Source organism: Thrips palmi, unplaced genomic scaffold, assembly GCF_012932325.1.
Source record: "Thrips palmi isolate BJ-2018 unplaced genomic scaffold, TpBJ-2018v1 HiC_scaffold_6, whole genome shotgun sequence".
Taxonomy (NCBI): Eukaryota; Metazoa; Arthropoda; class Insecta; order Thysanoptera; family Thripidae; genus Thrips; species Thrips palmi.
Window position 1 is genome coordinate 878,601 of NW_023144633.1, and position 15,411 is coordinate 894,011.

Here is a 15,411-nt window from a genome sequence, read left to right on the forward strand (position 1 = left end):
CCCTCCGCCGGCACGGTGTGGCACGGCACGGCGTGGCACGGCACGGCGTGACACGGCCCCCACCTCCACTACTCTCGGTCCAATTGCTTGACACCGAGAGGCTACCGACGCCGTGACGAACAACACGCCGGACCCCGCGCCGCGCGCCTGCAGCCACCGGGTAGGCAACCCGCCCGCACGGGTGCGCCTCGGTTGCATACCCGCACGGCGCTCCCGGCCAAGGGACATCAAGAGCGAACCGCTAGCCAACACGACCGACCTCGCGCAGTGTGTTGACGGGAGAGGGGAGCAGCTGTGACCTTGCTCGTCGTCTACTGCAGTGCTGCAGTCCCCAACAACAATGCCCCCTCCTCCTCCTCGGCTCGCGGTTCATCCTGCACTTCAGTGTTGTGATTCCGTCCCGCCAATAAGTGCTCGCCTTGCCGGCCCCGGCCCCAGCCGCTTGGGTAAATAATCCAAGGCCAAGCGCATCACGGGCCTCTCCCTCCGCCGGGGAAATCGAGATGGAATGACGAAGGAGGAGTGTAAGTGGGATGCGATGCGTGATCGCCGAGGGGGTGGTGCTGTGCAGGCACGCCCCGCCCCGCCCCGCCCCTACGCCGTGGCGTGGCTCGGAGGGCCCGACATAAGTTTGGCTCCGCGGCGGGGAAGACGGGAAGACGGGCCGCGGTCCATGACGCCCTTCCTGCCGCGCCCTTCCCCCTCCCCTCCCTCCTCGTAGTCGCGGCACTGGAGAGCCGCGGTAGGGAAGCTGAGGGCAGGGTAGGGATCGATACGGGGCGGGAGGGGAGGCGGGAAGGGAGTGAAGGGAGTGAAGGGAAGGCAAGCGTCCGCACCTCGCCCTTCGCCCTTACACTACCGGGAGCAGCATGCCGACGGCGAGCACGGCGAGGGCGCTGCGAGTGTAGGGCCTACACTGAGGGGCCTGTCGCTGACATGTGAGGAGACGGTAAGGCGGAAGGTTCGAGAAACCGAGATCTCACAAGGAGACTCTCGAATGGCGACGCGTGTTTCGGCGCGGACCGTAACGCTTACAGTGTGGTGGAAGCCGCAAGTGCCAGCAATGGAAGCCCGGGGTGTCCAAGTCCAAGACCCAATCCGGCGAACTATGGTCGACGTAAGTTAGACTCGAGGACACGCCCTCACTCTGTCCGTTCTGTCCGCAGCTTTGATGGGGTCACCCTGGGTCTCCCTAGGCCGCCGATGGCTCCTGCTGCTGCCCCTGGTGCTCCTGCTGGTGCTGCTGTGCTGCCTGGACCCGCGCGCGGTGCGGGGCCGCCTGGGTCTCGTGGGTCTCGGCCACGGCCGCGAGCTTGAGCCGCCGCCACACGCGCCGGCCGGCGCGCGCCGCGCCACCGCGGCCCCGGCTCGGCTCGGTGAGTACCGCTTGAGTCACTGTTGCTGTCTCACTCGCACCCCTGCGGTACGCCCCAGGAGTGCGACAGAGACAGAGTCAACTGTCCGTGTCCTGCAGCGCCGACGGTGCCGCCCGAGGTGTCCAGCGGCTTCCTCGTGGACACGCCGGGCTGCCGCATCCCGTTCCTGGCGCCGCTGGACGAGGCCGTGCGCCCCTTCGTGTTCCCCGTGAAGCGCGTGCGCTGCGCGGACGCCGGGCCCGCGCTGGTGGAGGCCGACCCCGACCCGCGCCGCGACGTGCTGCACCTGCGCCGCCACCGCGGCCACGCCTACAATGTCAGCGACCCTGCCAGGCTGGTGTGCTGCGGACGCGCCTTCTGGAGGCCGGCGCCGCCCCCGGCCGCCCTCGCCCTCACGCCACCGGGGGGCGGCAAGGACGCCACCACAACCCCCGCCCCCGTCGACTACCGCGGCCTGGACGACGCCGTCGAGTGAGTACCTAACTAACCTTAACTGCCTCACCGCCGCAGAATGAGATTGCAACTCGGATAGCGGCCTTCGGCCTTCGCTTTGGCAGGTTCGCCGACAACTGCACGGACTTGTTCTCCGGCGAGGACGAGGCCGTCGTGGCGGACGAGTTCATCCGCGTGGAGTGCTCCGAGGGCGACAACGTGGTGTACCGGGACGTCTTCGGCTTCACGCCCCCCAAGCCCCAGGCCGGGCCCGCGGCGGGGGCCGCGGAGGACAACGCCGTGGACGTGCTGGACCCGGACACGCCCAAGGTGTCCATCCTCATCGTGGGGGCGGACTCCGTGTCCAGGAGCAACCTGCTGAGGCAGATGCCGCAGACGGTGGAGATGCTCAAGGACATCGGCGCCATCGACATGCTGGGCTACAACAAGGTGAGGACCAGGGTGGCTCAGTCGGAGTTGGCGCACCACGCTAGAGCCGACTCTTTGAAGACGAGAAATGGGCACTCATTTCCAGGTGGAGGACAACACCTTCCCCAACCTGGTGGCCGTGCTGACGGGGCTGTCGGTGCCGGAGCTGCGCGCGCGCTGCTGGCCGTCGGTGGCGCACCCCTTCGACGACTGCCCGTTCCTGTGGCGGCGCTTCGAGGCGCTGGGCTTCAAGACGGCGTACGCGGAGGACGAGCCGTGGATGGGCATCTTCAACTACATCAAGAACGGCTTCGCGCGCCAGCCCGTGCACTACTACATGCGGCCCTACGCCCGCCTGCTGCTCAAAGAGGTAGCGAGATACTGCGCAGTGGGATAGAAGATCGGTGGAGGCGGCAAAAATTCTAGACGCGTTTTGAGTTCAGGAGAAGCTAAATGGAACTCGAACCGAACGTGTGACCCCACCAATGGATTGCTCTCCGAAGGAGGAATCCATTGGTGGGGTCACACGTTCGGTGCGAGCCCCATTTAGCGACTCTAGAGTTCAAAACGCGTCAAGAATTTTTGCTACCGTAGAGTGTGCTGTTTATTGAAAGGCGACGGTCGTGTGACGGTGCATCTTGCCCCCAGCTCGGCCACCACCAGGAGTTCAACTGCCACCTGTGCACCGGGGCGAGGTTCCAGCTGCAGGCTCTGCTGGACTACGCGGCGCGCTTCGCCCGGCTGCCCGACAAGCTGTTCGGCCTGTTCTGGGGCGTGAGCCTCACGCACGACCAGCTCAACAACCCCCAGCTGGCCGACCCGCTCTACTCCGGCTGGCTGCGCGCCGCCAGGGACGACGGCGTCCTGGACAAGAGCGTCGTCGTGTTCCTCAGCGACCACGGCATCCGCTGGGGCGACATCCGGGAGACGTACCAGGGCCGCCTGGAGGAGCGCCTGCCCTTCCTCATGGTGAGTTCGCTGAGGCTCTCAACCTTGTCTCGACCTATTGACGCGCGGGGTACTGACGGCGTTGTCCAACAGATATCGCTGCCGCGGTGGCTGCGCGAGCGCTACCCCTCGGCGGTGGCCAACCTGCGGAGGAATAGCCGGCGGCTGGTGACGCCGTACGACCTGCACGCCACCCTGGAGGACCTCATGGACCTGTCCCGGCTGGAGCAGCGCTCCGTCAAGGACCGCGCCGAGCTGCTGGCCAAGCTGGACTCCAGGGAGCACGGCAAGCACGCCACGCGGCGCCCCAAGCCCAGCAGCCTGCCGAGGGGCATCTCCATGTTCCTGATGGCGCCCGAGACGCGGTCCTGCGACGATGCGGGCATCGAGCCGCACTGGTAAGAGATTCGCCCCACAGTGGGCCAGAAGACCGGTGGAGTCGGTGCTCGCCAACCTGGCCCACGAGAGTGCTTTAACGCGGCCCTGGTCCTTCCCCCAGGTGCACGTGCTACGCGTCGACGCCGGTGCCGTCCAACCACACGACGGCGAGGCGCGCGGCGGCCTTCGTGGTGCGGCGCGTCAACGCCATGCTGTCGGGGTACCGGCAGTGCGAGCGGCTCAACCTGTCCGCCATCCTGGACGCCCGTCGCCAGGAGGGCCGGCCCGAGCTGGGCGCGGACGGCCGGGACGGCCGCTCGGCGTCCAGGGCCGCCAAGAAGGGGCTGCCGCGGGTGGCGGACTACTCTCTGCTGCTGCGGACGGAGCCGGGCGGCGCGCTCTTCGAGGCCACGGTACGAGTCCGGTCCGGGGTCGCCTTCTCCAAGCGCGGCGCCAAGAGGGACAGGGAGTTGCTGTCCATGGCCGGCACGGTCTCGCGGGTCAACCGATACGGGTCGCAGAGCAGCTGCGTGGCCGACTACCACATGAAGCTCTACTGCTTCTGCAGGGGTTTCAAGGGGTAGCGGTGGTCGGCCCGGGCTGACTGCAGAGGTGAAATGATAATAAGTTCTCGTGTAGTCAGTATTTCCCGTGCCTCGGGCGCGTGAAGTAAGAGGGAAATGCGAACCAACGTGTTTAAAACATTCCAGACTCTTTTGTCACGATGTCGTTTGGATGTCGTTAGTGTGTACCACGCTGTGCTTTGCTCTGGAGAGGGGCCACCAATTTAGTATCCGAGTTCACTTCGCGGCCTACGACTTTTACCTGAAAATGCAGGACAATTACTGGCGCCCATAAGTGTTACGTGTATTTTTATCTTACTTCCACGAAGACATGCCACCAATTAAAACAGACTGAGCATACATTCAAACTCACAAGTGCCAAAAATTGTTAACGTTGTGATTGTTCTTTAAAGATAGTGCTGGACACAACGGCCACTCTGTCTGCTTTGGCTTTCAAGTACGTGGCGCGGCATCGCCTACATTGTTGTACAGTTCATTTCTTCGCCTAGTCCTTAAACTGACGGTATTTTCAATATGCGCAGTGGATAAGCTGCATATTTTAATTTGTGACTAATGGCCACCAATACGCTTTCAAAATATTACCATACGGTGGAAAAATAAGTGCTGTGTTTAAGTAAGTAGGGAATTTTCAATAATTATTCTTAGAAATATTTTGTATAATACTGTTATCAGTAAAAAATGTATTTATTGACGATCTTGACTTATTTACAATCCCTTACACATTTAAATATAAATTAAAACAATCGGCAAAGCATTTATCCGAAGAACAGTGACACAACGTGCAGGATGCACAACGCACGTTGCAGAGCAAAGTGAAACTAAGTATCGCACCGCGTTCACGGCGTGGCGCGCGTCGTGGTGCGCGTCGTCGAGGCCTCGACGTCCAGGTCGTCGGCGCAGTAGCAGTAGAGCAGCAGGTGCCGCTCCGGCATGCACCAGCTCGAGTTGCCGTACTTGTTGAGGCGCGTCACCCTGCCGGCCAGCCTCATGACCCTCTCGGCCACCAGGTGGCGCACGGTGCCGGCCAGCAGCGCGCCGCCGGGCCGCGTCTCGAACGTCACCAGGAACTCCTGCTCGCGCACCCTGTCCGGCGGCTGCGTCTGGCCCACCAGCGAGGACGGCTCGCCGCGCCGCGCGTCCTTGACGGCGTGCAGGGACAGGCGCGCGCACTGCGGGTACGCCGCCAGGGCCTCGTTCACGTTGTCCACGAGGAGTCCGGCGGCCGCCAGCACCTGCAACGCGTTCGTGGTCAAGCGCGGGGGTGTGGCGAAGGCGAGGTACAGTGCGCGCCTTCGGCGCCTACCTGGGGGTCGTCCCTGGCCACTGGCGCGAGGTGCACGCAGGCGCAGAAGTGCGGCACGATGGCGGCGTGCTCGCAGGTCCGCGTGTCCGGCACGGGCAGGAAGAGGCTCATGGAGCGCGGCGGTCGGCCGGCCCTCGCCCGCCGCCGCACCTCCTCAGCGGCCGCCTCCAGCCGCGGCCGCTCCAGCTGGCGCAGGTCCAGGAGCTGCAGCACGGTGTCGTGGACGTCCATGACCGTGACCAGGCGGCGCGTGTTGTGCCGGAGGGTGGCGACGGCGTGGGGGTACCTGGACGCAACGCGGTTAAGTTCGCAACAATGCAGCCCGGAGGCTGGAGAAAAAGGCTTCTGCTCACTGTCGGTGGAACCAGGGCGGCAGGACGAAGCTGAGCACCGGCAGGCGGTCCTCGACGTGGCCCTGGTACGTGGTGACGATGCCGCCCACCCGGTTGCCGTGGTCGCTCAGGAAGACGAGGGCCGTGTTGTTCAGGACGCCAGACTCCATCAGTTCCTGGACAGAAACTCAAAGTCGCAGGCGGCGCAGACCAGCCAGGCCGTCTCTTCGTGCTTTGCCAGTCGAGCTTTGCCAGCCTACCACCATGAAGCGCTCGTACAGCGGGTCCGCGATCTGCGCCTGGTTCAGGAAGTCGTGCGTCACCGAGGTGCCCCACATGTAGTGGAAGAAGGGCGTCCCGGACTTGAGCATGGCCCTGATGAACCTGCAAGACACGCCCTTCAGTGCTGTGCTTCCCCGGGGCGTCCCCGCGTCCAACACACTCACTTCCTGCCCAGGTCGAACAGCCCCTCCACCTGGAAGCGCGGGCCGAGGCACACCGGCGACGTGTTGCCCGCCCTGGTCCTCGGCAGCTCGCGCTCCGCGGCCAGCAGCAGCGCGCGCGAGTCCACGTCCGTGGGCTGCCGCGCGAAGCCGGGGCTGTGGAAGTGGAAGAGCCCGAGGCGTGGCGTGTCCTCCATGATGGCCGTGCTGTAGCCCGCGCGCCGGAACTGCTTCCACACCCAGGGGCAGGGGTCGAAGAACACCGAGTTGGACAGCAGGCAGTACTTCTCCATCTCCGCGCTCGGCTGGCCGGCCAGCAGAGGGACCAGGTTGACGTACGAGTAGTCGTCGACCTGGAGCAGTGAGTGAGTTAAAAACCGCCCTTGAACGGGTTTCCGAGAACGCTGGCCGTGGTGCGTCCTCCCACCTTGTTGTAGCCGAGCATGGTGATGGCGCCCATGCGCTGCAGCAGCGCCGTCACCTTCGGCATGCTGCGCAGCATGTTGAGGCGCGACAGGTTGTCGGCGCCCAGGAGCAGCACGTTCAAGCCGCGGTGCGCGCCGCGGGGCCGACGGGCACGCGGCCGGCGGGGACGCACGAAGCCGTGGAAGTCTCGGTGCACCTCCTGGCCCTCGGACTGGCACTCGACGCGCACGAACTCGTGCGGCACTCTGGCGGAGTCTTCGAACGGCGTGCACTCGTCGGCGTACCTGTCCACGACGGCGACGGGTAAGCCTCGTGGTGGCTGTGGGCGCCACAGCGCAGTCGTTTCGTCGCTGTCTGTCGCCCAACACAGCGTTCCACACGGGCGCGAGAGAGAGCACTTACTCCACCACGTCGCCGAACTTGGCGTCCCCGCCGGAGGGCAGCCTGACCTTGGCCAGCTCGGCGTTGTTCGTGCCCTCCACCTCGGGGAGGGTGAAGTTGGCCTGCTGCAGCCACAGAGCGCGCGTGCAGCACCGCAGCGAGTCGGGTCGCACGCCGTAGAAGCGCGCGTTCTTCCTCACGAGGTACACGGCGTCGTCGTCGGAGCGAACCAGCGGCGGCGGGACGTCGCACGTCACGTCCGCGTAGTCGTAGATGAACTCGCGGATCTCGGGGCTCATCACCTGAACGCGGGCGCTTTGAATTAGCTATCGCAGTCAAGGGCCGACCTAGAGTCAGCCTGAGGGAGGGGTATAGTGCTGCTTTTAGAGACTACCTAAGTGAAAGTTGTTACCTAAGTGAAAGTTGTTACCTCCAGGTTCGGGATGTGGCAGCCCGGTGTGTCCACGAGGAAGGTGCTGTTGAGCTTCTCCAGCGAGACGTGCTCCAGCCGGGGACTAGTGCCTGCAGCAATCAAGACCCGCGTTGATGCACCCGTGTCAACGAGAAACAGAACGGTCTTGAAGACGAGACCGCGACCCTCGCGCGACACCTACTGAAACCGTACGGCCTCGTCCTGGCGCAGATCAGCACGGACGCCAAGAGGAACGTGGCCGCGAAGACCACCAGCATCGCGAACAGGGTCCGCGACGAGAGCCGCGCGCTGCCGACGTGGGCCTGGGCAGGGCCAAGCGGTCCGCCGGCTTCGCCCTTCTTCAAGGTTTCAGCCTGGTCAGCGACGAGGCACTCGTTCAATGTCCCACCCAGACCACCGACGAGTCCCTCTTCGCTCTGTCTCTCTCAAACTTATGCAGCATCTCGTAGGGGTGCGAGAGAGACAGAGTGACGAAACGCCTCTTCGGATCCAGGCTGGAGGGGAATGAATCCGGTCTTCACTTACCTGTTCTCTCCGGCTTCTCGCCCGGAAGGTGAGAACATCGGGGAAATTTGGGAGGATCCTAAATACATAAATGGTACGATTTTAAGTTGGCTAACAAACTGGCAGGGAATTGCACCTAACCCCGCGGAAACGTCATTTGTGGGCTATTTGGCTATGCACATTTCTTTAGCTGCACCTTTTGGTCCAGTGAAAGGAACCTACCTTATACTCATTGGCAATGCCAACTTCATCGCGCTGGGCTGAGTATCCAAGGGAGTTCCCAAAGTAAAAAGTTGAGTTCTGAGAAAACGAGACTAGGGATCGGCTGTCCTTCCCTCGCGCGGTCCAAAACAAACAGCGCAACAATCAAGGGAGTTGAGTATGAGAAATTGAAGCGATCCCGAAGATGAGAAAAGAAACTGACTCAGGCGGGACTTCCCTTGTTGTGGCTTTCACCCTCGCAGCAGCTGGTAGCAGGGCTGGGCATAATGCTTACCATTTTCCAGCATCTCAAGTTGAAGTTAGCGCCTGCGGGGTAGGCCACCGGCCCGGCACGACACACCGGTGTGGAGACGGTGGCCTACCTTGCCCCTGTGAAGGCGACAGGCGCAAGGTAGGCCACCGTCTCCACACCCGTGTCTTGCGGATCGAGCCAGAGGCATACCTCACAGGCGTTAAAGGTCTCAAGTAGTCCAAGCTACATACATGATCTCAGTTGTTTGTCCTTTAGAACTTAGGACGAAACCGAGAAGTGAATTCAAACGAACAGATTAGCTGTTTTTGTTTTCTTGCCCATCAGGAATTTTGTTTCTCCAAAGAATAGCCATAACGTGTATTTCTTCAAAATTTATTGTCAACAAAAATGAGTGATTAACATAGATGACAAATGACATAAAATAATGGGACCATAACATGGTACTTTTATTAATCCTTGTTCTAGTGAGAAATAAATGGTAACCTGTACTTCATAGCATCTTCCTTTGTGAGTGCTGCTGGAGCCCCAGACATTGGGTCCTTTCCCTCCAATGCTTTGGGGAAAGCAATAACTTCTCTGATAGACTTCACTCCACATATGATAGATACAAGGCGGTCTAGACCTGAAATATACACAAATGATTGAGAGCAAAAAGAAACCAATAAAAAAAATTGTAAATACATTTTGTTTTGATACACACATTCAGGAACAGAACAGTAAAGAACTTACCTAAAGCAATGCCACCATGAGGAGGGCAACCAAAAGAAAGTGCATCTATTAAATGTTGCAGGGCACTAGTGTCGACCTTTAATAAATCATGCAGAACATGCTTTTGAAGAACCGAATCAGAGATACGTATTGAACCACCACCAATCTCAGACCCATTCAGAACCAAGTCATAGTGCAGGCCTCGCACTTTGAGTGGTTCAGTATCCAACAAGTGCATATCATCAGGATGTGGTTGGGTGAAAGGATGGTGTGCAGATTGTAAAGATCCGTCATCACCTTTTTCAAATAATGGGAAGTCTACTACCCACAAAAATCTATGATGCTGTTCCCGCACAGAGAAACCATTAGCTTCTAAGGCATCAGCAATAAGGGTGCGAGTCATGCCAAGTACTTTCAGCTGAAAAGTTAAAAAAAAATAATTTCAGCTGTATATTGTAAACTAAAACAAACAAAATTAAAAGAATACACAGTTCAGCAACCTACCACTTCAGGATCAGGTCCTAAACACAGAACTAAGAGGTCTTTAGGCACCACATTATTTGCTTCCACAATATTATCAATTTCTTCGGATGACAATTCATTCCGAAAAGTAGACTTGAGATCCTTTATATTTTTAACTGGAACTAAGTGCAATCTTGCAGTATGCACACCACTTTCAACAAGCCTTTTAAGTTCATTCAGTTCATCCTTTTTGCACGCACCCTTAAGTAAAAATAAAAAGAATTGCTCATTACTCATAAGGACTCTATGTAAGCCATAATCTCAAGTTTAAAAAGCTAAAGGTAACAGCAGCTGTTTGACAGCTGTTTCTAGTATGGCAAATATATTGAGTTTACATACCGCTGCCCCACGGAACACCATGATCTTGGCTGACAAATTCTCTGATGAATCCTGTTTCACAAGGGAGCCTATAGTCTGTGGCTGCACCAGGTGAGTAACATTCTGAATCTGGACACAGAAATGAAAAAGAGGAATGAGTAAAAGATTTCATATTATGTAGTCATAAAAAAGAATCCAACAAAATTTAGCACCTTGACATCAAATCGAAGATCAGGCTTGTCAGAGCCATAGTTTTCCATGGCATCATGGAAGGTCATTCGAGGAATAGGAATTGATGGTCTTTCCCGCTCTGATGGCCAGCAAGTTTTAATAAGCTCTTCAATCAATGAAATAATACCCTCTCGATCAACAAAGGAGAGCTCAATATCAAGCTGAAAAATGAAACCATCTTTAACACAGCTGTCCTTTGGTCAAAACGATATCCACATAATTATACTGTAAAGCAAATTTTACTTGAGTAAACTCTGGCTGACGATCATAACGGACTGTTTCATCCCTGTAACACCGAGCAATTTGGAAGTAGCGGTCAAGGCCTCCAACCATTAATAATTGCTTGAACTGTTGAGGAGACTGGACCAAGGAATAAAACTGTCCTGGAATTTGAGTGGGCACAATAAACTCCTGAGCACCCTGGAACATTTTGTTTATCAAATTATGACATTGCCTGATTACTATAATAAAATAAATTTAAGAAGGAGAATGAATAGCACAACTGCTCATACCCCTGGTGTTTTCCGAAATAAAGTAGGTGTTTCGACATCCACAAAGTCTCTTTGGATGAGAAAGTCCCGCATGCCGTGTATGAGTTGTGAGCGTATCCTTAGAGTCTCCTGCATGTGAGGATAACGTAGGTACAAATACCTATATTTCATTCGTAGATGGTCAGAAGGCTAGAGAAATAGTCAGGGCATGAAAAATGTGTATTGAGTGGTTAAATACTCCAGCAGATCACAATTTAATTTGAAATTATGATAGAAGGAGGAGAAATAAAAATAGATCCTACCATTTTTCTTATATCTTTAACAGGAAATGGCATTTGCTGGGGGGCTGGCCCAAGGATTCCTAAATGGGTCGCTACAACTTCAATTTCTCCTGTTTTCATTTTCTGCAATGTTACAAGAAAGTTGGTTATGGACAGGTAAGAATTATGAAAAGGAAGGAGAAAAACCAATTTAAGAGAGTAGGAAATGATAAAAAATAAGAGGACAATGTGGTAAGATCGGCACTGAAAACACACTCTGTTTATTTGATTCTCTGGACGAAGTGAAACTATTCCTCTGATTTCGATAACACTCTCTAAAGTAAGAGAATCCAATGTGTTCTGAAAATTGGCTGGCTGAAAATAGACAGAAACAGAATTTGTCAATTGTAAATCCATATAGAGCAAATTATCAGAAATACAAGATGATTTAAAATCCTTCACACACCAGGTCCTCCAATAGAATTTGAGTAGTTCCGTAGGCATCTCTTAACAATAAAAATTTACTTCGGTTACTATGAAGCCAACCTTTAAGGCATACAGTGTTTCCAACGTGTTTGCGTGTAAGTTCTCCACAGGTATGCGAGCGGGTTGCATAACAACTCACTTCATCTAAGAAAAAAAGGAATGGTAAAAAAAGAGTTCTTAAAATCGTGAATAACGCAAATATTTATGATCTTGACGCCTTTTACCTGGAACTTGTGGCTTTTTAGACTCTGTAGAAGTGAGCGAGGCTGAGGTAGAATGACTGCAACACACTCTTCGGCATGTTTTGGCTAACCTCATTACTTTTCCTGGAGTGTCATTCCTACCTAACGATCCCTTGAACATAAGTAAATTGAAGAAATTGAGAAAAAGAAGAAAAATCACGAGTAAATCCATTCAAAAATCTATAAATCTTTTAATAACCGGTGGGACGACTAACCCCCACCTTCGTAAACAACCTCCTAAAAAAACAGCGTTTTACTTACAGCCCCCAATAAGAAAAGTTTTGAGCTTCGTCTGACAAAATTTAGAGCCATATTTGGTTAAGAACTAGCAAGACTGCTCAGGATAACGAATAAGTAAGGAAATGAGTAAGTAAGAATTTCAAATCGAAAACAAGCCTAGATTTTTCATAAATCACTGTGCCACCGCGGCGTCGTCTGCTCAACTGGAAATACTCCACGAGTATGACGATACTCCGCGCCGGTAGAGCGTCCACGAGGGCTCCACTGGCGGCAAATCCAAGCGAAATTCCGCACTCCAACCCAAAATAATGCAGTTTATGTGAGACTTGGTAAGTCTGGTATTGGGTGATATTGATATCAAGATAGTCCTTCAAACATCATCGAATGAAATGGAAAAGGAGAAAATGAAATACAAACAAACCAAAATTGTTTCCTATTTTTTTATTACAATAATAGACAGTTCGTTTGGCCTAGACAATAAAATACAAAACATTGTGTGAAACAAATATTAGTCTTAACTCATGTTCAAAAGAACTTGTCCAGTCCCAAAGGGAAACACAGGAAAGCCCTATGGAACAACAGAATTTAGTTATTTACTTCCAACAAGACAGCTGCTCAGAGAGCAAACTATGACAAAGTTTGTTGCTTTATTTCATTTCAGACAAATCTTCCAAAATCGCTTGTGTTCACCTGGCCAAGAAATAGGACTGAGGCCTGCCCCAGGAAAATGGCTCAAAACAAAATGAAGAAACATACAAGGTTTGATAGTACTAGGGCAAGCACATACAAGAATTGTAGACTAGGGTTAGGACAAAAGAAATGTGCAGAAAATGAATAAAATTGACATTAGCTTTCAGAACAAAGTTAGTCTGAACTGCTCACACATGCAGTTTCTTTCACACATTTCCAGCTTTGAAGATTCAAGACTCTTCAAAAGTCAAGCAAAGAAAAGCCTTTCCAAAATTCCTTTAAGTTTATAACAAGGCCAGGAAACTTAACAGCATAATAAAGTCAACCGTAATCAAATAATTAAAACTTACATCACAATGGCTGACAGCTAAATAAAAACACAATGAAAAGTACACAAGAGATGTACCATACTAAAAGAGGTTCATATTATCATTCATCACATTGGATTTAATTTGGGTACTTAAAACAAAAACAAAATTCAAAATTAGCAGAAAGACTACTAAAAAAAAAAAAGCCAAGAGTTAACTGTCCATGCAAAGTTTATCTTCAGTCACACATTTAATAAGCCTTTGCTGCAAGATCAAACCTCTCCCCACAACATAACAATTATGTGACAATCATGAGCACAAATATCAAAATGATTGAGCAGTCTCTTCAGGCTGAGTTGTGAATGTTGAGACGGAAGATGTCATGTGCACAGTAGAAGGAGCCTCCCAGGGGCTTCAGCACAAATGTTTGGGAGTAGGCATGTGGGGGGTCTTCGTCACACTGTAAACACACACAAGATTAATTAGAGAACTGGGCAAACCATTTTAAATACAGATTAAAAGATACAAAATTGTGTTTCAAAAGAAGTAAATGTGTTACAAATATGAAAAAAAAAATGTTAGTTAATAATTTTTTTTCAAAACCAGGAGATTAACAGATTTCTAGAAGAGTTACAGGAGAATCATGCAAAATCAAGCCCTGCTAAGAATATGTATTAATTTATCAAACTATGATAATTAGCAAACAGCAAGCACTCCTCCTCTCCCAAAACAAATAAAAATAAATGTATCAAATGTGATTAAACAAACTCCTGAATACTAGATTAACATTGCAACAGGACAGGCAGGTTGAGAGCAAGTTACAGAATTAGCACTGTGGTAAGCAAGGTACACAGCTTATGCATTAAAAATTCTGTCTAGCCTGCTACCTGTCTCCAGTTGTAGTGCTTTTATACACAGTCATGAAGTGCCAATCTGAACACATCATGCTGGACATAAAAGCTTGTACCAATAGGTTTCAGAACAAAAGTCTGGATATATGCATGAGCCGGATCTTCATCGGTCTGCAGAAAGTCACAAGAACCACAGGTCAAAAGTCTGACACTCAAACAAATGGTTCAACTTAAAATGAATGAGATAACAGAGAGCCATAGCACTGACAAAAGTTCAAACACAATAAAAAATATTTAAAAACTTACCTGCAATCTTCCCAAAACATTAATGAGAACACCGCCATCAAACATAGGTTGAGAGTCGACTGCTGTAATCATTCTGTTGATTTTTTGAAATGCTAGACTCTGCAAAAAAAAAAAAGAAAAAAAGAAGAAGAATTTTAAAAATTTATTTACACTAAACACACAGACAAAATTTAGATCAATTACAATTGGACCTTACATTCAATTTTTCCATAATGTTCTTAGCTCCTTGTAGCTGAATGCCCTCGAACGTCATGAAAGAGGTTTCTGCCTGTAACAAACGAAAATAGATGGATGAGTAACAGGACTTTCCATTCGATTATTGCACAATTTTGGACAGACATCCAAACGATACTGTAACAAAACTGCTAACTAGTCAAAGCAAGAGGACAAAACATCTTGAAAATTAATTTCGTCAAAATTGGATCTGCAATAAATAAGTTAAAACTCCTTGCGCTTGAGCACATGGAAATGCCGTCTTCCACAACTTTGAAGGCTCTGTAGTGAGAACATCAAGAGCCGCAACAGTAAAACTTAAAAAGGCCAACTAGGAATGGCGAACAAAACACGAGCAGACATTGCTGCAAAGGAAGGACAGAACGACAAATAAAGATAGGCGATAGAGTAAACCGAAGTTTCTTTTGGCTCAAAGAGGGAAACATAACCTCTCCCAAAATGTCAAGACAGAGGGATAAACATCACCCACGGGAATGACCGCACGGCTTTCACAAAACCAAGACGGCAAACCGACACCACCGCAGCGAATTAGCGCAACCAAAGGCTGAAATACGCCAAAATAGGAGCATAAGGGCGCAAGAGTGGACACCCGCAGTGCCGGGACCACAACACTGTAGTCAGTAAACAATGACAGGTGCCGCCATGGAGAGAGAGGGATGAAAAATAGACACCCTAGGAATTGAAATTGGTTGTAAATAGTCTGGGAAATTATCAGATAGTGAAAAGCAGCGAAGCCAATACTCACATTGTACATGTTGGCGAGGTTCGGTCGTTGATTCGGATCGTCAAACAGGGCATAATACTGCTGTACGAATCCTTTTCCTATTGCTTCGTAGGCTGGATTTAGGGCCATGGTTCAAATAAAAAGAAAGTTTTAAAGGCAGCCGAGGAGAAGAATAATGAACACCTGTTTTGTGTACAAGAGAGACTTATTTGTCGAGCTTGAAGCTGACCCTTGAAGAGTCTCAGACCCAACGGCGGGTTGCGCTAGGGGAGGGGAGGGCAGGGGAGGGGCGGGGGAGGAAAGGGAGGGGGAGGGAGGGGGGACAGCGATAGGTCGAAACATCGTAAAAATCTCCT

General features: G+C 52.4%; 4 protein-coding genes across 5 annotated transcripts; 1 reads left to right on the top strand and 3 right to left on the bottom strand.

Annotated features, from left to right (window-relative positions):
- Positions 1–379: 379 nt before the first annotated feature.
- On the top strand, positions 380–4,838 carry LOC117651875. The gene is made up of 8 exons (XM_034396413.1): positions 380–524; positions 1,167–1,376; positions 1,475–1,847; positions 1,934–2,258; positions 2,344–2,607; positions 2,886–3,206; positions 3,279–3,583; positions 3,685–4,838. Exons 1-8 carry the CDS (start codon positions 509–511, stop codon positions 4,145–4,147), a joined length of 2,277 nt encoding a protein of 758 aa, XP_034252304.1. The 5' UTR covers positions 380–508; the 3' UTR covers positions 4,148–4,838.
- A 145-nt stretch (positions 4,839–4,983) lies between these two features.
- On the bottom strand, positions 4,984–8,357 carry LOC117651959. The gene is made up of 11 exons (XM_034396585.1): positions 8,192–8,357; positions 7,991–8,048; positions 7,647–7,818; positions 7,463–7,554; positions 7,054–7,334; positions 6,824–6,935; positions 6,229–6,578; positions 6,043–6,166; positions 5,804–5,958; positions 5,616–5,736; positions 4,984–5,379 (listed from the first exon to the last, which is right to left on the bottom strand). Exons 1-11 carry the CDS (start codon positions 8,218–8,220, stop codon positions 4,984–4,986), a joined length of 1,890 nt encoding a protein of 629 aa, XP_034252476.1. The 5' UTR covers positions 8,221–8,357.
- Positions 8,358–8,800: 443 nt separating this feature from the next.
- On the bottom strand, positions 8,801–12,160 carry LOC117651605 (aspartate--tRNA ligase, mitochondrial). The gene is made up of 12 exons (XM_034395761.1): positions 11,964–12,160; positions 11,685–11,814; positions 11,441–11,604; positions 11,251–11,349; positions 11,017–11,118; positions 10,736–10,903; positions 10,467–10,643; positions 10,205–10,384; positions 10,014–10,121; positions 9,657–9,875; positions 9,174–9,570; positions 8,801–9,066 (listed from the first exon to the last, which is right to left on the bottom strand). The coding sequence occupies exons 1-12, from the start codon at positions 12,012–12,014 to the stop codon at positions 8,906–8,908; spliced, it is 1,956 nt and encodes a 651-aa protein (XP_034251652.1). The 5' UTR covers positions 12,015–12,160; the 3' UTR covers positions 8,801–8,905.
- Positions 12,161–12,367: 207 nt separating this feature from the next.
- LOC117651830 (probable nuclear transport factor 2) lies at positions 12,368–15,330 on the bottom strand. 2 transcript variants are annotated; one of them, XM_034396237.1, is made up of 5 exons: positions 15,077–15,330; positions 14,294–14,365; positions 14,098–14,196; positions 13,828–13,962; positions 12,368–13,400 (listed from the first exon to the last, which is right to left on the bottom strand). In XM_034396237.1, exons 1-4 carry the CDS (start codon positions 15,182–15,184, stop codon positions 13,849–13,851), a joined length of 393 nt encoding a protein of 130 aa, XP_034252128.1. In that variant the 5' UTR covers positions 15,185–15,330; the 3' UTR covers positions 12,368–13,400; positions 13,828–13,848. The 2 variants fall into 2 exon arrangements, with proteins under 2 accessions (XP_034252128.1, XP_034252127.1); XM_034396236.1 differs by lacking the exon at positions 13,828–13,962 and having other exon boundaries at positions 15,077–15,329.
- Positions 15,331–15,411: the final 81 nt, after the last annotated feature.